The sequence below is a fragment of the Pristiophorus japonicus genome, chromosome 26 (assembly GCF_044704955.1).
Source record: "Pristiophorus japonicus isolate sPriJap1 chromosome 26, sPriJap1.hap1, whole genome shotgun sequence".
Taxonomy (NCBI): domain Eukaryota; kingdom Metazoa; phylum Chordata; class Chondrichthyes; family Pristiophoridae; genus Pristiophorus; species Pristiophorus japonicus.
In genome coordinates this window covers 13,752,777-13,779,402 of record NC_092002.1, presented here as the reverse complement: position 1 = coordinate 13,779,402, position 26,626 = coordinate 13,752,777, and the positions used below count along the sequence as shown (strand labels likewise).

At 47.1% G+C, this 26,626-nt stretch overlaps 1 protein-coding gene across 4 annotated transcripts in view; it reads right to left on the bottom strand.

Annotated features, from left to right (window-relative positions):
• Positions 1–26,626, bottom strand: part of LOC139239212 (transmembrane protein 87A-like) — a 75,874-nt gene that overhangs the window by 48,958 nt on the left and 290 nt on the right. For all 4 annotated transcript variants that reach the window (XM_070867872.1, XM_070867875.1, XM_070867874.1 and 1 more), the window contains exons 2-5: positions 8,788–8,854; positions 5,322–5,413; positions 3,315–3,434; positions 893–943 (exon numbers count right to left, since the gene is read on the bottom strand). In XM_070867872.1, coding sequence (XP_070723973.1) covers positions 893–943; positions 3,315–3,434; positions 5,322–5,413; positions 8,788–8,854 — 330 coding nt within the window. The remainder of the gene's footprint in view (positions 1–892; positions 944–3,314; positions 3,435–5,321; positions 5,414–8,787; positions 8,855–26,626) is intronic.

The window sequence follows — 26,626 nt, the reverse complement described above, 5'->3', positions numbered from 1 at the left end:
TGGATTACTAGTCCAGTAACATAACACTATGCTACCAACTGCAGTGAAATACACGTTATTTATAGACAGCGCACTACAGATATATAGGATAAGAGCGGTCGGGAAAGGCAGTCACTCAGGCAGTAAGCTGACGTCTAGGCCTCCCGTCCTCCGGTAACGCTGAGCCTTCAACCAACTTCAAGAACAGGTTTGGGCCTACTCAAGTGCGAGCCTTCCCTCGGGGCCGCCCTTCCTCCAGTGACGTCCCTGGCCTTCCTTCATACACCGACGATGTCCTGGGCTTGCTCCTCCAGCACGCGGTGAACACAACGGCTGTGGCCATTCTGATCTCTCCTCCTTCCACTCTGAACACCTTGACCTCCACCCCACACAGAATGGACCCAATGCCTGCCCCCAGCCAAGCCCCAGATCACCGACCATCTCACCGAAGGGCGCTGCTCAGCGCCGAGCTTACGACCCACATCTTGATGTCAGCAACTAGGCCCATACAGCAGTGCCTGGTCCCCAGTTGTCCTTGACCCCCCTTGCCAATGGACCTTGCTTAGTTAAGCCCGTGTGGTAGCCGGTGTGCAATGGTCGCCCCACGTTAAAAGAACTCACGCACAGGCATCTTCCATCCTTCAATATGAAGTGCGGGACCTGGAACGTCGATCCTCATGGATTAAGAACTCATTTTTGGAGTAGAAGCAAGTCTTCCTTTATTTCGAGGGACTGTCTAAGATGATGATGATGATTTACAGACTTCACAGAAAATACATGTTATACCACAGACTTCACAAAAAACGGTTATAATATTGTTAGACGTTATTAGAGGTTAAGCACTGTAACTACAGTAACATGATGTCAATCATGGAATTGAGAGGGGATTAATTGCTGACAAACTATTTCTTACCGGGGTCACTTTTCCCAATGGCTTTGGTTGGTCAAAGAATTTTATTTGCAGCTGAAAAGAAAATCAGATAGAAGTAGGTACGCAGAATTGCATAGAACAACTTGCATTTATATAGCACCTTTAACGTCGTAAAACATCCCAAGGCGCTTCCCAGGAGATTTATCAAACAGAGGTTTCACAACACAAGGGTACACATAAGAATCCCTGGCCCAAGACCGCTCAAAGTGGAGGAGGGGCATTCGGGAAGGCACCGAACGCCTCGAGTCTCTTCGCCGGGAGCACACGGAAGCCAAGCGCAAACAGCGGAAGGAGCACACGACAACCCAAGCCCCCCACCCACCCGTCCCTTCAGCCACCTGTGACAGAGACTGTAGGTCCCACATTGGACTCATCAGTATGGAAGCAAATGATGCTCGACTCCAAGGGACTGCCTAAGAAAAGAGACACATGCACTGTACATTTAGTTTTTTTTTTAAAAACATTTGTATAGGAAACATCCATCCCTATTTTATCTGTACTCTGAACCCTAGTCTTTTGCTTCTTCAAAACCATCCGAGAATGCTCTTCCTTCCCTCAGCATCCTCGCTATGTGGAAAGCAAGACTTGTCTATGTGTCAACTCATCCCTTCTCGGGTTCTCTCCACTGTCGAACTGCCTCCTACAATTTTCAAATAAGAACATAAGAAATAGGAACAGAAGCAGGCCATATGGCCCTCGAGCCTGCTCCGCTATTTAATGCGATCATAGCTAATCTGATCATGGACTCAGGTCCACTTCCCTGCCTGCCCCCCATAACCCCGTATTGGGTAAAAAACTGTCCACCTCTGTCTTAAATTTATTCAATGTCCCAGCTTCCACAGCTCTCTGAGGCAGCGAATTCCACAGATCCACAACCCTCAGAGAAGAAATTTCTCCTCATCTGTTTTAAATGGGCAGCCCCTTATTCTAAGATCATGCCCTCTCGTTCGAGTCTCCCCCACCAATGGAAACATCTTCTCTGCATCCACCTTGTCGAGCCCCCTCATAATCTTATACGACTCGATAAGATCACCTCTCATTCTTCTGAATTCCAATGAGTAGAGACCCAACCAACTCAACCTTTCCTCGTAAGTCAACCCCCTCATCTCCGGAATCAACCTAGTGAACCTTCTCTGAACTGCCCCCAAAGCAAGTATATCCTTTCGTAAATATGGAAACCAAACTTGCTGTCAGCTCACAACTCTTTTCCAGAGATGCCAACTTGTCGTACTTAATATGGAGACTCTGGGTTTTTCCGTTAACTTTGGCTGTTGGAATCGTATCCGAAACTTGGGAGAAGATTTGCACAGCCAGAGTTGAAATACTTAAATGCAGCAGGTTGGCATCTCAGTTTTCCCAAACAGGCCGGTTATCCCACGCTAAAGTTTTGCATTTAATCTGCAAAATTCCGCACAGCAGAAACCATTTACGCACTGAATGAACACACCAATCGTCACCAGTGGAGGTGCCACACAGGCGCTGGAGATGCGATTACACCACAGAGCTACCAAATTGCGCTCTGCTGTGAGAAGGCCAGAAGACAAGAGGCCAGTTGCTGAATCATTGGGAGGAATGAAAGTCAGAATGCCGCCCTGGGCTGGTCTTGAGCACCTTCTACCCGCCAACGATCATCAACATTAAATAGAACTGTGCGCAGGTAGCCAGCCTTTCCTCTCAGCTGGGAGATGGTACGTGGCACAAGGGAAAAAAAGGGTGAAAACAAATGACGCAAGAAGCTAGAACTCCACACAATGCAATAGAACGAGTGGACGACAACTCCGGCGGGGTGCAAGAACGCTGTGAATGCCAAATGCCTTGTATCCAATATTCCTTCTCAGTTGAGCGACTGCGAGGTCATGCAGTAATGGGAAAGGTCCCGTACAGGCTGCTCACCGGCTTTTCCACTGTAAACACCGCGAAATGCACAGAAATTTAAAGGGACCGCGCACTAATGGAAACAGGCCACACAGAACAAAGTGCAGCTGACAGGGAACATTGCTTGTATCCATTTTATCTCAGCCATACTGACTACCAACTCTTGACATCAAGAATCTCAGTTTAACGAAGTGCGGCGTCTCTCAGTGTGTCAGCATAGTTCGGGACTCGAACCTACCAACTCTGACCCAGAGACTGGGGCTGCGACAAACTGAGCCAAAGTGACACCACAGTCCAGAAATTACAGCAGAAGACAAATGCTGAACACATTCACATGACATTCCTCTGTCCATTACTTTACCATGGGGATCACCACGCATATTTTAAATGGGTTAAAGGCTCAGTAAAAGTAGATGAGGGGGGTGGTGGGGGGAATTAAATGTGTTCATCTTACACTAACATTGCCAACAATAATTCCTAGGCTCATATTGTAAAACCTAGTCCAGATTTTGAATGAGAAGCTGCCTACCTGTCCACCAAAGTCATTCTTTCGACACTCGACAGAACTGTACTGATGCAGTATGTAACGCCCACTTCCACCTTTTTCTTCTTCTGTGGAAGAGCCAAAATATTTTGCCGCCATCTCATCCTCCAGGAGGAAAACACGTGTTATTACAGGAGACCAGCAAAGAAATACATTAGGACTTTTCTCTGGTACTTTGGGAAGATGCACACAAACGCACACACTGCCTAAATTACAATGGCAATCTGTAGCTCAGAACATGGGGGCAGTAATTACACCTTGCACACCACGCATGCTCTGCTGCATGCAAGATCTTCAGCCATTTCATTACTGGTGTTCATTTCCCACTCCACAATTCCGCCCCACTCCCTAACTTAGGTTCCCAGGGAGGTAATCTCCCCAAAGGAGCATCGGTAAAGGAGAGGGGAGCTAGAGAAGGGGAGAGTGACCTAACAATTTCCTCCCCCTTTCAGCTCTCCCGACATTGCTGACTCTTGCTGGAGAATGGTACCGCTGGTAGCCATCCGGTCCCTTGCCCATGTAGCCATTCCGTGCGCGGCCTGGCCAGCTGCTTATTTTTTTTAAAAAGAACAAAGCTAGAAAAAAATATTGCCCTGTTTCCTGAACTCCACAGCTTATGAAATCCTGCAATACAGATTTTCTACCACAAAGTGGCGCTGCGCAGCACTTGAAGGCTATCATTGTCCGCTCGCGGCAAAGGGCAGCCTTAATTCTTCACACATTAAGCTGTAAAATTAGAATTAGACTCGTGAATATGGGCTGCAAGCTGGTGCTCGGATAAATACAGTGCCCACCATTTATACCAGGCGCATTCGTGCGGGTGTCATGTGCCTGATATAGTGCGGCAGTGCGAATACATTTTTCAAAATCATTTTAATTCATCAGCTGCCCTCGAGTGGCTGCTGGGCAGAATTAGAATTTTAGTTTTCTGTAATTTCACCTTTTTTATTCCTTGTGAAAATCTTCGTCAGGGGCTTTTGCCCATCATTAGTTTAAATTGCATGAGCCGTAATTTCAATGGGATGAAAATAAAAAGTTACTTTCTTAAAAGAATATAATTTTTTTTTAGAAAGACTGCGAGTGGGGAAGTAACTTGCATTTATATAGCGCCGTTAACAACCTCAGGATGTCCCAGAAAATCTTTTCTCAAGGAAAGTGAGTTGGGTTGAGGGATAAATATTGGCTAGGACCAATGTTTCCGTTAACTTTTGGGGATAAGTGGCCCATTCAAAATACCACGCATGCGCGTTTTTTCTGCGTGGAAAAGCCGGCTGCACGTGAGGTCCAGAGAACTGCCCGGCAGTAAGAGCCTCCCCCACTCTTTTTCATTCGCTGCAAAGCACTTTGGGACATCCCGAGGTCGTGAAAGGCACTATATAAAATCAAGTCTATTTTTTTCCCCCTTCTAAATAGTGCTATGGGACCCATTGCGTCCAACTGAGAGGGCAGACGGGGCTTCGGTTTAACGCCATCCGAAAGATGACGCCTCCGACAATTAGACACCGGTCCAAACTAGTCAAAGGCAAATTTCGGACCGACATCAGACTTCTTCAGGCAATAGAGTTACAGGTAGTGTGGTGCAGCTGAAAGTCCTGGAACCATTCAAGAAACAATTAGCTGCTGCAATGGGGAGACTCAAGGGTCTTTGTGGGTGGATAAATTAGGAAGAGAAGAATGGGCCTCATCATCCATAAAGACCTTGGATAAATTGTAAGTAAATAACAATGCAAGCTCGCTCCCCACTTCAAAACCACAAATGCTAGAATGGCACAGCAAGTCAAGCAGTGTATGAAAGGGAATAGATTAACGTGTTGGCTGCAAGCCTCATCAATTCTGATGGTGGGAGGTCACATTCGAAATGCTAACCGTCCCTTTCAGATGCTGGGTATTTTCAGCATTTTCTGTTTTTATTTCGCATTCAGTTTTTCTCTTTAATCATTGCTAAGCAGAAAACCCAGCTCGTGATCTTTGTTCTTTTTCGTGTTCACTTACGTTCACCGAAAAGAATTCATCGTAACAGTGCGAACTCCTCAAATACCACCCGATGCTCAGCTTTACTGAGGGGTCACAGTTCTCTGGTTTCCCTGGAAAGCAAGAGAATGGTAATTGTTACCTGCCTCTGGGTGACTAACATGGGTCTAAATTATCACCTTCAATCAATCTCCCGCGCCCCCCCCACAACCCGTCTGCCTGCCTGCCCTCTTCCTCCGCCCCCAAAGACTTGGGCTGTATTGGGACTTGGCAACGGAACGTTTCAGGATGTCGCAAAGCTGCGCTACATCCAGAGAAGCTGCTTAGGACATGTGAACAATACCTGGAGAGAAAGTAAGCTCTCAAAATTATTTCTGATACGGGTTGAACCTCCCTTATCCAGAACTCCCTTATCCAGACCCACCCCTCGTCCAGAACCATTCCCGGCCACCGGGTGGCGCTCGCGCAGAACTCAGACATGAACAAATTGAAGTCCTTCCTCGCTGCCGACTCCCGCAATCGCTGGCCCGACCCCGCGATCCACCGCCCCCCCCACTCCAACCCGTATGATCTCCCAGCCTCAAGCCAGCCAGCCCTGATATCCCCTTGCTCAGTACCTGTAGAGATACTGATACTCAGTATCAGCAGAGCTGGTCTCCAATCGTCTTGGGTAATCCTTGCCACTGGACCAAGACCTAGCTCTGTCAAACCCGTGTGGTGTGCAACGGTCACCACACGTTAAAAAAATCCACACACAGGCATCTTCCACCCTTCAGGATGTAGTTCGAGTTCTTCATTCGAAACACCTTTGAACTCATCCTTTTTTTGGCGTGGGAGCAAGTCATCCTCGTTTCGAGGGACCGCCTATGATGAGATGACCTGTACCATCCAATTTAACGTGACCACCCCTCGACCGGAAAAATCCCTTATCCAGAACAGGCCATGACCCTAGGGTTCCAGATAGGGGAGGTTCAACCTGTACTGCTTTAAGAAAGGTTTTGGATCGGGGTGGGGGTGGGGGGGGGTGAAAGAGAAGGAGTGCATAATGTCACGCTCAATGGGTAAAAGCATGGACCGTAAAGACTGGAAAGCTTTCAGCTTCAGTCTCTGGTCTGTGCTGATCCTAGCCAGGATGACACGACAAATGGCCTTAGCGAGTCCTTGGAGAGGGGAGTATTCTACCAGGTCCCTGATCCGACAGCTACTGGTGGGGACTCCGGGCAGCAGGAGCCAGTGCAATGGTTGACAAATTCAAAGATGTGTTCAAAACGAAACAAAATGAGGTGCACCGAGAGCAGAGAAGCACAGTGACCTTGGTAATGGGCAGGCTGGGAAGTGGCCGAGGCAGCTGATCGCATGGTCTCAATCTTAGTGACAAGGAAGTCCATGAGCTCCTCGCATTTGTTGATGGTGAGGGTGGAGGAGATGTGAATGTTTAAAATGTATAGAGACATTGAAGTTGAGAACGTGGGAATTGTATAGGGACAGTATAAGCTAACAAACAATTCATGGAGGAATAGCCATGACATCTCGGACTCGAGACTGCGAAATGTTACAACACTAACACATATTGAAACAAAACCCACAGCTTGCAGAAAAACCTCAAGGTCTTATTAAATCATGTTATTAACCTGAAACATTAACAGAAGGTCTTTGTTTAAAATCAGACCATACTTAGGTCGGCTTATGAGTGGACAAAGGGAAAGAAGGACCAAAAGAGATAGGTTGAACTAGGATGTCACTCTAGCCCTATCTTGTTATCTTTTGCCGAGAATGTATAACTGTTGTCGCTTTACGATGAAACTTCACTTATCCGTAGGGAGTGTGTACGCTCTATTGAGAGAGTATATCTTCTGTCTGATAGGTCTTGCCGGCCGGTAAAATAAAGACTGCTTTGTTCAAAGCACAAGAGGTATTCGACTCAGTAATTTTACTGAACCAGATTGAGAGAAAAGAATCTACATTTACAGAGACAGCGGAGAGGCGTTTAAGACTGTTTGTAGTAGAGAAAAGAAGCCAGGGATTATCTTTGCAGTACAAGATGATCCTGGAATATTGACCAACTTTGGCAGACAAATACAGCTCCCGATAGTGCTTTTGTGGGGTCTGGACAGATTTGGCGGTGAATGGCTAAACCAGATGTCTGCCATATCTGTTTAAGCCTGTGCCCCTTGGACTTAAGGGAGTGGAGATGAGGACTTCACCAGGGGGAACAGCGTAATGGTTTTAATGGTGTCGAGGGCATCAAAGGTGGTGGGGAGGGTGTGGATGAGCAGATCGGTAGCTGTAGAAATGTCATGGTGCATGGAGGGCCAAAGGCTGGACAGTTGCGATTTTGAAAGTGCCGTTGTAAGTGAATTGGGAGAGTTTTTTTCCAGGGACAGACACAGAAGGAAGTAGGGTTGGAAGTAGGGCAAGAAAATAATTCTGCCCTTGTCTTTTGAAGGACTTTCACCATTCTTTGGTCACAAGTCCAGGCAGCTGAGCCATTTCCAGACTTCCATTTTGCAAATGGATCATTGGAGTTACGATAGAGGCCATATCACTCTCCCATTCCTCACTGTAGCCAACCACAGGCCAACTTCGTCTCTGCACTCCCCCGCCCCCAGAACGCTCTCAATGGAAAAGAGGAACGCAAGGTGCATGGAGACCAAACCTTCCATACGGCAGCACTTGCCCTGGTGTACTCTACAGCGGGATTCTGTTCACCGGCATGGCTACCAAGTCCGCGTGTCATATCCGTTGATGGCCAGCTGAATTCTACTGAGAATTATCACCGGTGCGCTTTGATCGACACCAATATCTTGGCTGCCCGTGTGCAAACGTCGCACCACCACACCTACGCCGCGAATATGCAGTATCCAGAGAATACAACCGCTACACCACCAGCACAGACATGCCGATCCAGGCCGACTTGAACAACCTACCACCAACCCGTCTGAAATCTAGAAGGCCGTTTTGGACCGTCGCCGAAGCCCTTCAGCGATCTCCCCTCAGCCTCGATGACCGATGGCGAAATGCTTGGAAGAACTGTGACACACGGAATGGATTCCTTACAGAGGAGCCCACAGTACAACCTGAAGGATCAAACCTTCCTCACAAACAGTGGACAATCATCAACTGCCTCAGAACCGGTCACTGTCGATGCTGCCACCTTCTCCATAGGTGGAAGATTAAAGCCTCCCCATCATGTGACTGTGGAGCTCCTAATCAGACCCTGGAGCACAGCATCGAGCTCTGCCCTCAGAGGGAATTCACAGGCAGCCTACAGGATATCCACACTGTTACACCGGGAGCATTGGCCTGGGTATCCGACTTGGACATTGACATTTGATTTGCCTTGCTACTCCCATACGAAAGACGATCAAGGGAGAAAGGTCTGCATCAGACTCTGCAGCACCACAGTTTCCGAGTTATACCCAAAGCAGTCCAACCCCCAACAACACGGCGATTCACCCCGACCCAGGGTTGGAGTCCAGCTACTCACATTTCAGGATAATGTATGAATTGTTAAACAAAGTCTTCCGCAGTGGAAATCGAGTCTGTGACTGGTTCTGGAAAGAGATGAAACAAGAGGGAGTTATTTTTTTTTTTGCCCCTTGAAATTCTCCAAAACTCTATGCAAAACATTGGGATGCACTGCCTGAAAGGGTGATGGAGGCAGATTCAATGGTAACTTTCAAAAAAGGAATTGAATGCATACTTGAATGGGAAAAGATGCCATGGCTATGCAGAAATAGTAGGGGGCAGTGGGACTATTAGGATAGCTCTTTCAAAGAATCAGCACAGACATGATGGGCTGAATAGCCTAGCCTGTCTGCGCTGTATGATTTTCTACAAATTATCAGATGGGTCTCTAACTTCACCGAGTTTTGGAGACTCTAAAACACAACTCCAAACGAGATATTTTTTTTTTGGAACTTAACATACCCAAGAACCTTTTGGTGCAAGCCTCGGAGGTCAGCGGCCTGGATTTGTCACTGGTCCAATATTCCATTAAGTTGCATAGAAACATAGAAAATAGGTGCAGGAGCAGGCCCTTCGAGCCTGCCCCGCCATTCAATATGATCATGGCTAATCATTCAACATCAGTACCCCTTTCCTGCTTTCTCTCCGTACCCCTTGACCCCTTTGGCCGCAAGGGCCATATCTAACGCCCTTTTGAATATATCTAACGAACAGGTCTCAACAACTTTCTGCGGGAGAGAATTCCACAGGTTAACCACTGAGTGAAAAAGTTTCTCCTCATCTCAGTCCTAAATGGCTTACCCCTTATTCTTAGACTGTGACCCCTGGTTCTGAAACTTCCCCAACATCGGGAACATTCTTCCTGCCTCTAACCTGTCCAATCCTGTCAGAATTTTATGTTTCTGTGAGATCCCCTCTCATTCTTCTGAACTCCAGTGGATACAAGCCCATTTGATCCAGTCTCTCCTCATATGTCAGTCCTGCCATCCCGGGAATTAATCTGGCGAACCTTCGCTGTACTCCCTCAATAGCAGATTAGGGGACCAAAATTGAACACAATTTTCCAGGTGTGGCCTCACCAAGGCTTTGAACAACTGCAGTTAGACCTCCCTGCTCCTATACTCAAATCCTCTAGCTATGAAGACCAACATGCCAGTTGCCTTCTTCACCGCCTGCTGTACCTGTATGCCAATGACTGATGTACTGTGACACCCAGGTCTCATTGCACCTTCCCTTTTCCTAATCTGTCACCATTCAGATAATATTCTGTCTTCCTGTTTTTGCCACCAAAGTGGATAACCTCACATTTATCCACATTATACTGCATCTGCCATGCATTTGCCCACTCACCTAACCTGTTCAAGTCACCCTGCAGTCTCTTAGCAGCCTCCTCACAGCCGCCATCCAGCTTATTGTCTTCTGCAAACTTGGAGATATTACATTCAATTCCTTCATCTAAATCATTGATGTATATTGTAAATAGCTGGGGTCCCAGCACTGAGCCCACTGCTCACTGCCTGCCATTCTGAAAAGGACCTGTTTATTCAGACTCTCTGCTTCCTGTCTGCCAATCAGTTCTCTATCCACGTCATTATCCCCAATACCACGTGCTTTGATTTTGCACACTAATCTCTTGTGTGGGACCTTGTCAAAAGCCTTTTGAAAGTCCAAATACACCACATCCACTGGTTCTCCCTTGTCCACTCCACTAGTTACATCCTCAAGATTTGTCGAGCATGATTTCCCTTTCATAACTCCATGCTGACTTGGACCGATCCTGTCACTGCTTTCCAAGTGCGCTGCTATTTCATCTTTAATAATTGATTCCAACATTTTCCCCACCACTGATGTCAGGCTAACCGGACCCTTCTTCCACGGGAGCCTGAAGCCCATCAGTGCTTTACCTGTGGCCATCCTTCAGATGAGCCCAGACACCATGTCGGCAGGATATTCAAGCATTGGGGGAGCAGAGGGGGCACTACAGCCCGGTCCCATCTGCACAAGTTCACGTCCCAGCAGGACGTACTGGATAACAGCCATGAGCAGAAAATCATGGCTGATTTTTGCCCAGTGCAGTTAAGCTGGCTGCAGCACCCCTACCAGGTAGCAGTAGAGGTCGTCGGCAATACTTTGTGGGTTTTTTTGTGCGTGGCCCATTCAAATTTTCGCGCATGCTCGGTTTCTCCCACATAAACACCAATGAGCGGCCTGCGCGAGACCTCCGGACTGCCGCGCGGCGGGAAGCTTAACGGGAACGTTGGCCGTAGATAGAACCTAGGATCTTGTGGCCTTTGAGGCTCAGTTACGCACTGGTTTTAGCAACCGAACCATCCTGGGAGCTCTCCATGTTTTATTTATAATGTGTGTGTACATTGAATCATAGAAAGATACGGCACAGAGGGAGGCCATTCGGTCCATCGTGCCTGCACCGGCTCTTTGGTAGAACCTCCCCCATAGCTCTGCAAATTTCTCCTTTTCAAGTATTTATCCAATTTCCTTTTGAAATGTATCAAATTATCTTCCACCACCCTTTCGGGCAGTGCATTCCAGTTCATAACTCGTTTCGTAATTTTATCTTCCTCATTTCTGTGGCCAGTTGATCAGTGTAAAGGTTGATAATTAGAGGAAGTTGGCCAATTAAGCCGTTGGCACGAGTTTTATTTTAATCTCAAAAGACGGAACAGGCTAGGGGTCTTTTTTCTAGAAGAGGTTTGATGATTCCACTTGTGGGGGAGACCAAAACTAGGGGCTACAAATATAAGGTAATCCCATAAATACAATAAACCCAATAGGGAATTCTTTACCCAGAGAGCAGTGAAAATGTGGAACTCACTACCACAGGGAGTGGTTGAGGTGAATTGTATAGATGCCTTTAAGGGAAAGCTAGATAAATGCATGAGGGGAAGGAATTGGTGGTTATGCTGATAGGATTAGATGAGTGTGGGAGGAAGCTCGAGTGGAGCATAAATACTGGCACAGAATCGTTGGTTGGAATGGCCTGTTTCTGTGCTGTAAATTCTATACAATTATTCATCCTTGGAATGTGGACGTTACTGATAAGGGTGGCTTTTACTGCTTATTCCTAGTTGCCCCGAGAAGGTGATGGGGCAACTCTGATACAACTGACTGGATAGGCTACTTCAAAGGGCAGTTAAAGTCAATCACATCGGTGTGGGACTGGATAATTGCAAGGATGGCAAGTTTCCTGCCTGATAGAGAATTCAAACAGGCTGCATTTAGACAGACTGTGAAAATTCACAGACCCCCAAGTCAAGGCTGCTACATGCAGTTCAGCATGTTGCATTAAGTCATCAATCAACTTGACATTTTAGGACCCTTGGGTAGCGAGCCAATTAAAAGGTTAAAAGACTATTAATTGAGCCAATAAGGTCAAAGAAGGCAAGTTCTTTTCTGTAAACTGATCCAGGTATAAGTACAGCCATTTTGACCATGTGGTCTCAGAAGGACAAATGCCTGGCTTAAAGCCAAGAAGCTTGTTGTTGCTCTCTGCCAGAAATAAAGAAATTAAAACTACAATCGGAGTTCGTATTTCATTGGGAATTAAGAGATCTAACAATTTTGGCGTCACGAACACGATCGCTGAGGAAAGAAACTGAATTTTGGACATCGGACCTACATACTGAGGTAAGGACACCTCTTTTTAAAAGTCCTCGGTCAAAAGTCTAAATTCGCCTCTCCTTCTACGCGATTCCGAAAGCCTCCGGTTTGCGAACCCTCCGGTTGGTAGTCGGCTCGAGGTCCCATAGACGTCTAAACTTCGGCGGTGTGTTAGTTAATTAATCACCGACCCACTGATCGGCTAGAAAGTCTACGACTCGAGACCCCAGTAAAGAAATCAGTATTATGGCAGCAGGAGATAAGAGCAAAGAATTGCCTACAACTGTTAAAGGTGGGCAAGCACCACCTGAAGTTTCGCTAGATTTAATTCTCGAACAGTTGAAAGAATACATAGAGCAACAATTCAACTTATCTAAAACCTGTATTAAGATCGAACAAAAGTACGGAACCTCCAAAGGACAATGGTCCTTGGACGAGATTAAAAGGGTCTGGGGAAAAACGACCCGTATGAAAAATAAAGAGCAAACTAGATGGTCCCTAGCAGCTATGGACCAGATTCGAAAGCGGAATGAAATTATAATGCGTTCCCAACATGATCGAGAACTGACCAGTACAAAGGATCAATTGCAAGCAGTTTGTGCGCAGCTGCGACAGAAAAAGCTTGAACTTGAAAAGCTGGAAGTGGAAGTTAAAGATCTTAAAGGTGAAATTAAAGAATGGAAAAAATCATTAGGTCAAGAGACAGTAATCAGAAAAGGAAAATGTATTAGTCAATTCCAAGGGTACCCAGGTTTGGATAAATTAAAAGCGCAAACCCGAAGACACGACCGAGGAATAGATACGGGCCCCAAGTTTCCACATGATTTGCTCCTGATTTTTAGGAGCAACTGATATAGAACGGAGTATCTTAGAAATCGGAATTCTCCACATTTAGTTTGCTCCAGTTCTAGTCAGGTAGAACAGTTTCACTTTGGAACAGAACTTTTTTTTCAAAAGGGGGCGTGTTCGGCCACTTACGCCTGATTTCAAAGTTTCGTGAGTGAAAACTTACTCCAAACTAACTTAGAATGGAGTAAGTGAAGATTTTTGTACGCTCGAAAAAACCTTGTCTACACTTTAGAAAATCAGGCGTAGGGAACAAGGTGGGGGGGGGGGGGGGGGGGAGGGAAGTCATTAAATTCTACAATCAATCCTTAGTTATACTTATACAAATAAATCCAACCTGAATAAAAATTTATAAGCAAAGAAAAGATTAAATAAACCATGTTCCTACCTGTGTGAAAGTGCATCAGGCAGGCCTTTCATGTTGGAGACAGGCAGCGGTGTGGCGTCAGTGTCTCGACGGCAGCAGCAGCAAGCTTCGAGCTGAGCTGCAGTGCTTGAGGCAGGCCTTCATTCTCTTCTTGGCTGGCCGCGAAGAAACAGCACCGGACGGACCCGAGGCCATTCGGCCATGAGATAGCTGCGGCGTCAGTGGCTGACTGGCAGCCGAAGAATCAACACAGGATACACGCAGCTCATTAAGGTTCTTGAGGCCATTCTGCCATGCTTTAGGGGCGGCGTCAGTGGCTGGCCGGCAGCCAAAGAATCAGCAGCGGACAGACGTGAGGCCATTCGGCCATAGGATATCAGCGGCGTCAGTGGCTGGCCGGCAGTCAAAGATACAGCAGCAGCCTTCGAGCTGTGAGGGGGACTGAGGCCATTTGGACAGGAAGAGGCAGCCACATCGACAGTTTTATATTTAAATTTGCAGAATGGGTGCTGCATTGTCAAAACCACATATTATTGCAAAGTTGAATTGGCACTCTTATTTCTCCAAACACACAGTCCTTAATTTGCATGCACCAATGCAGCACCGGTTCTGCAAGTTTAGCAGTGAAAAGCTGAACTCACTGATTTCAGCAGGTGATTTATTCAGCAGTGCTGCTAAAAGCACTCCCTCACACACAGAAATATCAAAAAAAATTAAATTACAAGCCTTTGCAGGGGTCCAAGAAACAAATGTTCACTTTTTCTGCAGTATTTTAAAAAATGGCTGAGTGCCAATGTTTGAGAGAGACTGCGCATGCGCGCACGCTCCAAAGCGCATGCGCAGGGTTGCCGGCACCACGAAGGCTAATTTAAATTGTATCCGCCCCCTACTGCTTAGAAAATCGTCGCGAGTGTTAGGCTCCGCCCCCTGCTGCGAAGAGCGCGCCGCACCAAGCAGACATCGAGCTCCTTGATATCGGATTTTTTTTTAGGCACAGTTTTCGGCGCAAAAAACAGGTGCCCAGCTCGGAGGTGCGCTGTTTTCGCCGCGGCACGAAATTTGGGGCCACGTATTCTGAATCCTCCGACAATACAGTGTCGGAGGATGAAGAATTAGGGCTGCGCTTTGCTCCATTTAAAAAAAGACGAGTTGTTCGTCAAATCAGAAGAGACTGCGGAAGAGGGCGGAACCAAAAAAACGAAGAAAAGGGTGTATGCAGAATACTTATTTCATGATCCGGCAGACCCAGAGAAAATTGATAAATGGTCCAAGGAATTGCCCAATCCAAAGAAAGGGGGAGTAAAAACGTGGGACCAATTAAGAAATATATATCAACTTCATCACTGGGACGGAGTGCAAATTTTGACCATAAATTTTGGCCAAAAACACAGGGAAGAAAATTGCACGACAAGGTAGAAGCTGCTTTGGGGCAGGATGAGCAAGAATTAAACGCAGGATGGGAGGCGATTAAACACTGGCTGCAAGCCTTCAGTCCAGCTAAGACAGACTGGGGAAAAATTGCAGCCTGCCAACAGAAAGGAACAGAGGAGGTCCTGGAGTATGACGAGCGGTTTAGATGCACGTGGCTAGAACATTTGGGTATGAATAATACGGATGAGGAAATGGATGAACAAGTGTTTGGACCCCTGAAAGCAGCTTTCGTGGAAGGTCTAAAGCCAGAACTGTCCAAAATGCTTAAGGTAGTGTTACCGGACTGGGAAGGTAGAGGAACTACCTTTGCAGCATTGGTGGATCAATGTAACCAATTAGACAGGGATATGGGAGCTAAAGTCCGAGCTGTACAGGCTATGGGATGGAAATCCCAGGATTCCGATAAACAGTCATTAGGAAAATTACTCGGAAAATGTAATTATTGTGGGAAAGAAGGTCACTGGGCCAAGACGTGCAGGGCAAAACAGCAAGGTCGTGGCTGGGGAAGAGGACGCAGCCAGGGATACAATTCAGCCAACAAACCAGGCTTGTCACAAGATAACAACCTCATAGAAGCATTTAAGCGACTGACAATACAACAACAGAAGGAGTTACTTGGGATAGCAAAAAACGGTTAGAGCCCACCCTGGCCCCCCCTCCTCGCACTAATACAACAAAGGGGAGATGGGCTATATATAACTGAGGGTGGGCGATAAGGATGTGGACTGTCTTTTAGACACAGGGGAAGAATTAACATGCTTATCCCTACAATATGGAGAATTTTTGCCGTTGGATGGTAGTTGGGGGGCCATAAAATGGAAATTAAAAGGACACCACCGGTACTTATAGGGCTGGGTCCACATGAACTAACCACGCCGGTCTGGATAGGCCCAGTAGATCAACCCCTTTTGGGAATGGACGTTCTAATCCAAGTAGATTCATCGTTGCATTTCGAGGATGGTCGGGTGACATGGTCAATTAGAACTTTGAAGAAAGAAGAATTGAAGGAACACCTGATATGGGCTAAAGATATGAACGATTGTGGCCTACTCCAGATGGAGCCTGCGTCATTTACCGGGACCAAGCCTCCATGCACTAAACAGTATCCCATCAGTCCAACTACCATCGCGGGAATCTTACCGGTTATTCAGCAATTGGAGAAACAAGGGGTGCTTATTAAAATGCATAGCTCCTCCAATAGCCCCGTGTGGCCGGTACAGAAATCTAATGAGACTTGCCGTTTGATTGTCGATTATAGGAAAGCTAACCAGTGTATTGATCAAAAAGCTCCTTTGGTCGCAGATCCCTCCACCATTTTTAATGCCCTCAAACTGGAACATAAATATTTCTCGGTTATAGATTATGGCCAATGGATTTTGGTCGGTGTCTCTGGCACCGGAGGTTCGACAGTGGTTTGCTTTCACTGTCCAAGGACAACAGTATACTTGGACCTGGTTACTACAGGGTTTCCACAACAGCCCTACAGTATTCCACATGGCTTTACAAAGCCATTTGCGAGAATTACCTCCCCTGTCATCCACAGTCATCCAATATGTAGACGATATCTTGCTAGTTTCAAACACGGAGGAACAGCATGAACAAGATTTACGAGCTTTGCTGGACCACCTTCGGCTGAAAGGACATAAAGCCAGCATCGACAAAGCACAAATATCCCAAGAAGAGGTTGTATACCTGGGACAAAAGATTTCACAAGGAAAGAGAGAACTTACCCAGGATAGAACTGCAGCCATTCAGGCTGCTAAAAAACCCACCACTATTCAGGAACTAAGGTCTTTTTTGGGATTGTGTAACTTTAACAGAAATTGGATTGACTCCTTCACACAGCTTGCTCAGCCACTGAATGATATTTTAAAGGGGAAACGTGCCTCTAAAGAAGCCATCATCCTCACTAAAGAACAGCAAGAGGCCTTCCTGAGTTTGAAAAAGGCTTTGTGTTCGGCACCGGCTCTGGGAATCCCCGACAGTGGTAAGCCATTTACCCTGTTTGTCCATGAGAAAGAAGAATATATGACAGCTATACTGACACAAGAACATGGGGATCGGCAAAGACCTATTGGCTATTATTCGGCAAAACTGGATGCGGTAGCCCTCGGATGGTGAAGTTGCCCAAGGGCCATGGAAGCTACATGTCGAGCGGTAATGACCACTGCGGGTCTAGTTCTCGACCAAAAGCTGATTGTCAAGTGTCCCCACACCGTACACGCTTTGCTGTCTATGAATAGAATGTCTCAGGTGACAGCAACAAGATGGACCCGCTAGACAGCAGTTTTGGAAGCTCCTAATCTCCATATCGTCCGGGCCAGCGCGGTTAATCCCGCAACTATGCTCTCGATGTCAGAATCGAGAGAGCAAGAGGGGGGAGAATGTGAAGAGCATGACTGTGTGGAGATTTTAAAAGAAACAGAAGCAGCCTTAGCAGCAGAGGAGCCTCTGCACAACCCAGACCTCATCCTGTTTACAGATGGTTCCTCCTTTGTTGACAATGGTACCAGAAAAGCAGGATGGGCAGTTACAATCTTATATGAGGTAGTGGCAAAAGGATGTTTACCCTCAGGAACGTCAGCACAACAGGCCGAGTTACGGGCCCTGTCAGAAGCATGTCGAATAGCAGAAGGACAGACAGATCTACACAGATTCGCGTTATGCTTTTGGAGTCGCTCACGACTTTGGTCTGTTATGGCGGAAAAGAGGATTCCTCACTGATGCTGGTACACCTATCCGAAATGGAAAAAAAGTCCGAGACTTACTGGAGGCCATATAATTACCTCAGGAAGTGTCCATCCTGAAGTGCAAGGCCCATACCAAGGAAAATACCACAGAAGCACAGGGAAATGCCCTAGCCGACCAGGCAGCTAAAGATGCCGCCTCACAGGACGTTCCTCCTGAAGAAGCAACACAGAGGTGCAGATTGAAAGCACTCAGGACTCTGACACGAGACCTTCAAACAATGCAAGGCGAGTGCTCCCAAGAGGAAAAATGGACATGGATTGAGGCAGGAATTAAGCTATGTGAAGATGGTGTCTGGAGACAAAGAGTTACCGACAAGCCAGTCGCGCCACAAGCGCTTATGCCTTTTTTAGCCCAACAGATCCACTCGTGGGGACACTTGGCCTCACAACAGATGACGGCACGGTTCCAGAAAAGCTGGTGGGGTCGGGGATTTAAAAAACATGCCCAGCTGGTAACAGACCGCTGTGTGGTCTGCCAGAAAAATAATTCTGGACCCATCACGGTAATGCCCCAACTGAGGCCCCCTGCCCCTGTCGGACCATTCCAGTATCTGCAGGTTGATTATATATCTCTTCCTTCATGCCAAGGATATACTAACATTCTTGTCATGGTCGACAGATTCTCTAGATGGGTAGAAGCTGTCCCAACTAAAAGAGCCACAGCCAATCACACTGCAAAGGTCTTGTGTAAGGATTACATTCCCCGATGGGGAGTTCCGAGTAGCATTGACTCAGATCAGGGAACACACTTCACAGGTGCTGTCTGCCAAGAAATCTGTAGGTTACTGAACATTACGTGGGATTTACACTGTCCTTATCATCCACAATCATCAGGACAAGTAGAACGAATGAATCGAACTTTGAAACAACTGCTTGCCAAATATCACCAAGAAGGAACACCATGGCCCCAGGCACTACCAATAGTGCTATGTAGCATTAGGGCAACCCCGAACAGAACTACAGGTCTAAGCCCATTTGAAATTATAACAGGAAGACCCATGTCGCTGCCAGAAACTATCGATTTACGGAAAGCTGATGTTCACTTAATGAGTGACACTTTGCTATCATACTGTCAGAACTTAACCAATGCTATTAGTTCTGTTTCCCGACAGGTATCGGCAGCTTGGGATAATCCACCCGAAGGAGGACACGACATCATCCCGGGAGTCTGGGTGTATGTGAAAAAGTTGCATAAAGAACCTTTGGGTGCCAAGTGGGAGGGACCTTATCAAGTGTTATTGACCACCCAGGCAGCTGTTAAAAGTCCAAGGAAAGAAAGCCTGGATCCACGCTTCACACGTTAAACGAGCACCCGTAACTGAAGCTGAAATCTAATAAGGACAATTACTTTTTGCGAAAATGTATAAATTTACTGTATTATTGATTGTAGCTATTCTACGCATAGGCCTACTTCTTACTAGCCGACCCTCTGCACCAAAGGGAAATAGTAGGGTAGCAAAGGAATTACATGTAAATACCTTTTTATTTATGTCATACATCTATGCCAAACAAGGTAACATTTCTAGTTGTTGGGTGTGTGCGCATATTCCTATTCACTCAAAGGGAGGAATTCCCTTGAGGCCAGTTCCCTTGAATATCTCGGAAATGGCTGAGTGGATAATTAATCAAAACAAAACAGGCAATGTGTTTCAGGATACAGAAAACTGGGCACGTAAATGGAAGTCAGCAGGTTATAATCTGACTACCTTTGAAGGGGGATACCAACCGTGCTACAATAATTCCGAACGGCCCCCATTTTTTGTTATCACTAATACAACGGGAATAGGAAGACCGGGGGAATCGGTCTGTCTGATTAGAAACATCAGAGGCCAAAATATGCGGTATAGTAACTGCTCCCGGAATTATAATATAATCAAGCCACGGAACCATCCAAACTGGGCCGATGTGGGAATTTTTAACGAAACGGGGATTCTGAATAAAACAGATGGAAAAGCCTGGACAGGTCCCGGAGTGTTGCTGACAAAGTAACAGCTAACATTCATTGCACATAATGGCACTACCCTTGGCTGCCCCAGAATTGGATGGGATCCTGCTATTTAGCCTACATTGTGCCTTATATGTATCATATAAAGTCACTGTCGGAACATTTACACCGTCCTAAGAGAGCTATCACAGAAACAGAAAGGTTCTTTGCCATTCTGATACCCAGGTATGGGACCGCCAGACTGGCAAGGGAATCCATTAACATGGCATCCGTTGTGGATTGGGTAGCCAATGATACCTCAGAGGCCCTAGTTAAAATCAATGCAGAAATGGTAGCAATCCGCACAGTAGCCCTACAGAATAGACTGTCCCTTGATTACATCCTGGCTGAAAAGGGAGGTACTTACGCCCTACTCGGAACTGAGTGTTGCACATATATCCCAGATAGCTCCGAAGAAACTACCCACTTAGCGGAGCATATCCAAAAGGAGGTAGAAAAACTTAAGCAACCCCCATCATTCACTTTGTGGAGTGGAGCCACTGAATGGCTAGGTTCAATAGGAACTTCATTGGTGGAAGGTTTAATTCTATTTGTTGTAATTATTTTACTTTTATATTGTTTGTTTATGTTGATTAAATGTTGTTGCGACCAGGCGGCTGTAGCTGCTGTCCCGCATGTGAGACACCTTGCAGGTCCCAGTAGACCATCTGTACGTGGCACAGGGGTATGTTATGCTTAAGGGAAGGTTGTTTACCAGTTGAATTAAGATATTGATTTGGATTAAATTGGAATAAGGTTAATTAACCTACTAAAACCAGACTTCCATTGTGGCCACGATGGAACTCGGGTTGGTGTAAATTTGTGTGGAAGCTACTAGTCCGGACATGTGGCGAAACACAGCAAAAAATTTTAGAAGGAAACTCTATTAACATGTATTAAATTATTTTGTAGAATGTTTAACCAGTGATACCTGATGTTTTATGATTCAGTTTGTGAAAGAATCAAAGGGGGGATTGATAGAGAATTCAAACGGGCTGCATTTAGACAGACTGTGAAAATTCACAGACCCCAAGTCAAGGCTGCTACATGCAGTCCAGCATGTTGCATTAAGTCATCAATCAACTTGACAGTTTAGGACCCTTGGGTAGCGAGCCAATTAAAAGGTTAAAAGACTATTAATTGAGCCAATAAGGTCAAAGAAGGCGAGTTCTTTTCTGTAAATTGATCCAGGTATAAGTACAGCCATTTTGACCATGTGGTCTCAGAAGGACAAAGACCTGGCTTAAAGCCAAGAAGCTTGTTGTTGCTCTCTGCCAGAAATAAAGAAATTAAAACTACAATCGGAGTTCGTATTTCATGGGGAATTAAGAAATCTAACACTGCCCTAAAAGGGACATTGGTAAATCAGTTGGGTTTTACGACAATACAGCAACTTGTTCACTTTTATCGGAACCAGATTTTTATTTCCAGCTTAAAAAAAACGAATTCAAATTCTCAAATTGCCACAGTGGGATTTGAACTCTCATTCTCTGAATTATTAGTCCAGTAACATAACCACAATACTATTGCACCCATGCATAAAACGGCGGACAGATATCACCGCAACCCAACTTTGTCCACAATGCCCCCACCCCGGAACCTTCTTCCCCCACACTTCCACTGATCCCATCCCTTCTTCCAATCTCACCCCATGCTGTGTTCTCACTCTGCCCTCTGACCTTCCCCTCTCTCGGATCCCGAATGATCAGTCCTCAGCAAAGGCCTGAGCTCCATCCCCTTACCTTTCCCCCCCCCCCCCCCCAATGAATTTCGAGCTCGGCACAAGGCTGACCTATTTTTCCACCGCCTTTGCCTCCATGCCCACTTCTTCGGCCAGGAGTCTTCCCCCTGCACAGCTGACCCGTTCTCCCGTTTTCAGAATTCTCGCTCTACCTGGACCGCTCCCTCTGGCCTCTAACCCTCTCTGGATCTCTTCATTGCAAACTGCTGACGGCACATCGGCCGTCTCAATTTCTCTGCTCCCCTCATTCACTCCAACCTCCCTCGCTCTGAACTTGCAGCACTCCGCTCTCTCAGATCCAACCCCAAACTTGTCATCAAGCCTGCCGACAAGGGTGGCGCTGTTGTTGTTTGACGAACCAACCTCTGCCTTGCAGAGGCTGATCGCCAACTCTCTGACACCTCCCCCTGGACCACGACCCCACCACTGAACATCAAGCCATCATTTCCCAGACCGTCACTGACCTGACCTCCTCTGGAGATCTTCCCTCCACAGCCACCAACCTCATAGTTCCCCAACACCACACAGCCCGCTTCTACCTCGTTCCCAAGATCCAAAAATAGGACTGCCCGGTAGATCCATCGTTTCAGCCTGTTCTTGCCCCACAGAACTTATTTCCTATCTCGACTCTATTTTTTCTCCCCTTGTCCACTCTCTTCCCACCTACACCACGACTCCAACGCCCTCCGTCTCTTGAACAGTTTCCACCATGAACGTCCAAACCCTCTACACTTCCATCCCCCACCAGGATGGCCTGAGGGCGCTCCGCTTCTTCCTCGAGCAGAGGCCCAACCAGTCCCCACCCCCCACCACACTCCTCTGCCTGGCTGAACTTGTTCTCACATTGAACAACTTCTCCTTTAACTCCACTCACTTCCTCCAAATTAAAGGTGTTGCTATGGGAACCCGCATGGGTCGAGCTATGCTTGCCTTTTCGTGGGATATGTGGAACATTCTTTGTTCCAGTCCTACTTGGGTCTCCTCCCTCACCTCTTTTTCCGGTACATTGATGCCTGTATCGGTGCCGTTTCCTGCTCTCGCCCTGAACTAGAAAATTTCATTCACTTTGCATCCAATTTCCACCCTTCCCTCACCTTCACATGGTCCATCTCCGACTCTTCCCTTCCCTTCCCTTCCTTGACTTCTCCGTCTCCATCTCTGGGGATAGGCTTTCAACCAGTATCCGCTATAAGCCCACTGACTCCCACAGCTACCTGGACTACACTTCCTCCCATCCTGCATCCTGTAAGGACTCCATTCCATTCTCCCAGTTTCTCCATCTCCGTCGCATCTGCTCTGACGATGCCACCTTTCACACTAGTGCCTCTGACGTCTACCTTTTTCAACAGAGGATTCCCCTCCGCCGTGGTTAACATGGCCTTCGACTGCGTCTGTTCTATTTTACGCACCTCTGCTCTCACCCCTTCCCCTCCCTCTCAGAACCACAACAGGGTTCCCCTTGTCCTCACCTTTCACCCCACCAGCCTCCACGTTCAACGGATCATCCTCCACCATTTCCACCACCTCCAGCGTGATCCCACCACCAATCACATCTTCCCCTCCCCTCTCAGCATTCCGAAGGGACCACTCCCTCCGCGACACCCTGGTCCAATCTGCAGTCACCCCCGGCACCCCCTCCCCTTCCCGTGCAAGCGGAGATGCAACACCTGCCCTTTTACCACCTCCCTTCCCACTGTCCAGGGCCCCAAATACTCCTTCCAGGTGAAACAGCGATTTACTTGTACTTCTTTCAATTTAGGAGACCAAGCGTAGATTGGGTGACTGCTTTGTGGAACACCTCCGTTCAGTCCGCAAGTGTGACCCTGAGCTTCCGGTCGCCTGTCACTTTAATTCTCCATTCCCACTCTGACCTCAGTCTCCTACATTGTTCCAATGAAACACAAGCTCGAGGAACAGCACCTCATCTTTCGTTTAGGCACTTTACAGCCTTCTGGACTCAACATAGAGTTAAAAAATTTCAGAGCTTAACCGCTGCCAATCTTTGGCTCACTGCGAACTCTGCAGCCACTTTGGTGGAAAACACTGGGCCACCAGGGAAAGTTTCGGCCAGGCCAGTGGCCTGGTCCAAACGGGGGTGCCAAGCTGCCTGTCGGCAGCCCGGCCGAACCTGCAGGCATAATTGTCAGCCCAACTGGCAGTCGGCCGACAATAACAAATAAAATGGAATCGCAACCTCCCGTTTAAAGGTGGCTGCACCGCCCAGCCACAAAATGGGGACAGACAGAAAAAGCTGACACTGACCAGCAGCGATACCTCTCCCTCGGGGCAATTCCCGAAAGGGGGTCAGCGCCGATCGGTAAGGGGTCGGTGCATGCACAACTTGGTGTGAAAACAGGTGGGTCGGTCCCGTACACTGCTCCCAAACTAAAGGAGGGCAATATACAAAATGGTGGCCCCTAACACACCGACCGAGCGGTGAGTCATTACCTCTGAAACAGTCACAGCCCTTATAGAAAGGGGCAATTTCAGACCCCAATGTCACAATTTGGAGAGAGGCAAAGGAGCACCCCCGGGTTTCCCCTCAATGAACACAAAACAGATCAGGCGATTTGGTGCCTTTGGTACTTTGCTTTCGGCAGACTGTCTGCCACGTTCACCTACATAATACATACTGATTGGATGCACAGCTCTTCGAGACATCCCAAGGACGTGGTAATAATAAATTTTATTTATAGCGCCTTTAACGTAGTAAAACATCCCAAGGCGCTTCACAATAATTTTACAACATGAGGGAAAGAGAGAGAAAGCGTGAGAAGAAAGCGTAAAACGAGGTTAAAGACTCGGGTCCGAAGCGGCAGCCAAAATGTGCACACAGATAGACACAGGCGAAAATAATACACTATTATTTAGCTCTTTCTTACTTTTGCAGTGCAACCCAACATTTCAAACTTGTGTGTGAAGCTATTCCACTGTCATGAGAGTGCATGGCACAGGCAACGAGTGGTGCGGATTGGAGAAAGGTAAATCATACAATATTACAGCACAGAAGGATGCCATTCAGTCCATCGAGTCTGCGCCGGCTCTTTCGAAGAGCAATCTAGTTAGTTCCACTCTGCTGCTCTTTCCCAATAGCCCTGCAATTTTTTCTCCTTCCAAGTATTTATCTAATTCCCCAGAGGTTGCACAACTGGATTTAACACAGGCAAGCAGCCACAGAGGTTGATGGGAGTTAGCACCAAAATAATCTAAGTGCTGATGGCAGCCAACGGAGATGGTTTTAGTTTTGCTGAATGGTAGGGTTTGCTACTCCATAGAAATGAATTAAGGTGGAAAAAGCAACTGACAGACAAGTCTGGGGGGGGGGGGGGGGGGCGAAGAGAGAAAAGGAGGGTTGAAGAGATGGTTCTTGTCTTTGGAAAGGCTGTAGTTGCCTTCTCTGTGCTATCTGGCCTGTGTCAGAGCTGGTTTCCTCTCTCAGCCCAAACTACAGGGTGATCGGGAGTGGTTCATGTGAATGGTATAAATGCATTTAAAGGGAGGCCAGATAAGCACGAGTGAAAAGGGGACCTCAGGTGCAGTGCCGGAGGAGCCTCAGCCTTTGCCCTTATCCAACAGGTATGAGGTTTTTGCTGCCCGTGAAGGGGACAGTGCAGGCAGGGGGATAGAGGGAGTCGCCGGCAGTGCAACCTCCCCTTTTAGGGTGGCCACACCACCCAGCCACAAAAAGGGTACAGACAGAAAAAGCTGTCAGTGATACTGACCAGCAGCTGTACCGCTCCCTCGGGGCAAGTCCCGAAAGGGGGTCGCCGCCGGTCGGTAAGGGGTTGGCGCGTGCACAACGTGGCGTAAAAACAGGTGGGTCAGTCCCGGACACCGCTCCCAAACTAAAGGAGGGCAATATACAAAATGGCGGCCCATCCACACTGACCGAGCGGTGATTCATGACTGGGAGTTCCGACGGTTGTATTGCTTGTCCGGTTTCCTCGTGGCTGGAGAAGAACTTGGAATGGGAAAGGAGGATCCAGTTGTTGTGGTCCATGTAGGAACCAACGCCATTGGTAGAACTAGGAATGAGGTTCTATTGAGAGTGTTTGAGGAGCTGGGGTCCAAATTAAAAAGCAGAACCTCAAAGGTAATGATCTCTGGATTGTTACCTGAGCCATGCACCATTTGACATAGGGATAAGCCGATTAGATGGCTAAACGTGCGGCCGAAAGAGTGGTGTGGGAGGCAGGGGGTTTTGTTTCGTGGGGCACTGGCACTAGTACTGGGGAAAAAGAGAGTTGTGCTGTTAGGATGGACTCGACTTGAACCAGTGTCCTAGCAAATAGAATAACTAGAGCAATAGAGAAGGCTTCAAACTGATGGGGTGGGGGGAGGGGGAAGATTCAGGAAATATTCTGTTCTTCATTCCCTTTCTTATCATTCTGTGTTATTGCTATGACGACATTCATTGTTTCTCTGGTCTTTTCTCTTTTATTCTCTGCACTACTAAGACACTGCCCGACAGCCTCTTCCTCCCCCTCCCACATCTTCACTGGGATTTATTTCGAGAGGGATAGAAAAGTAGTGAAGTTAAGCTAAACAAGTATCGAATCATGGTTATACCACACTTGTGGAGTACTGTGTACAATTCAGGTCACCACATTATGAAAAGGATCTAAAGACACTGGAGAGGATGCAAAGAAGATTTAAAAGGATGATACCAGAACTGAGGTTATACCTATCAGGAAAGGATGAACAGGCTGGATCTCTTTTCTCTAGAATAGAGAAGGCTGAGGGGTGACCGAATAGAGGTCTTTACGGTAGGTTTTGAGAGAGTAGACACAGAGAGTGTGTTTCCACTTGTAGGGAAGAGCAAAACTAGAGGACTGTAACCAAATTCTCTACCCCAGAGGGCTTTGGAGACTCAGTCATTAAGTATATTCAAGACAGAGACCACTAGATTTTTTGACTTTGGGGAAACCAAGGGATATGGGGATTGTGTAGGAAAGTGGAGTTGAGGTAGATCGAGGGACCTCATTGGCTGTTAAGCGCTTGGAGATGTCCGGTGGTCGTGAAAGGCGCTATATAAATACAAGTCTTTCTTTTTAGATCATCAGCCATAATTTTGCTGAATGGCGGAGCAGGCCCGAGGAGTCCAAAGGCCCACTCCTGCTC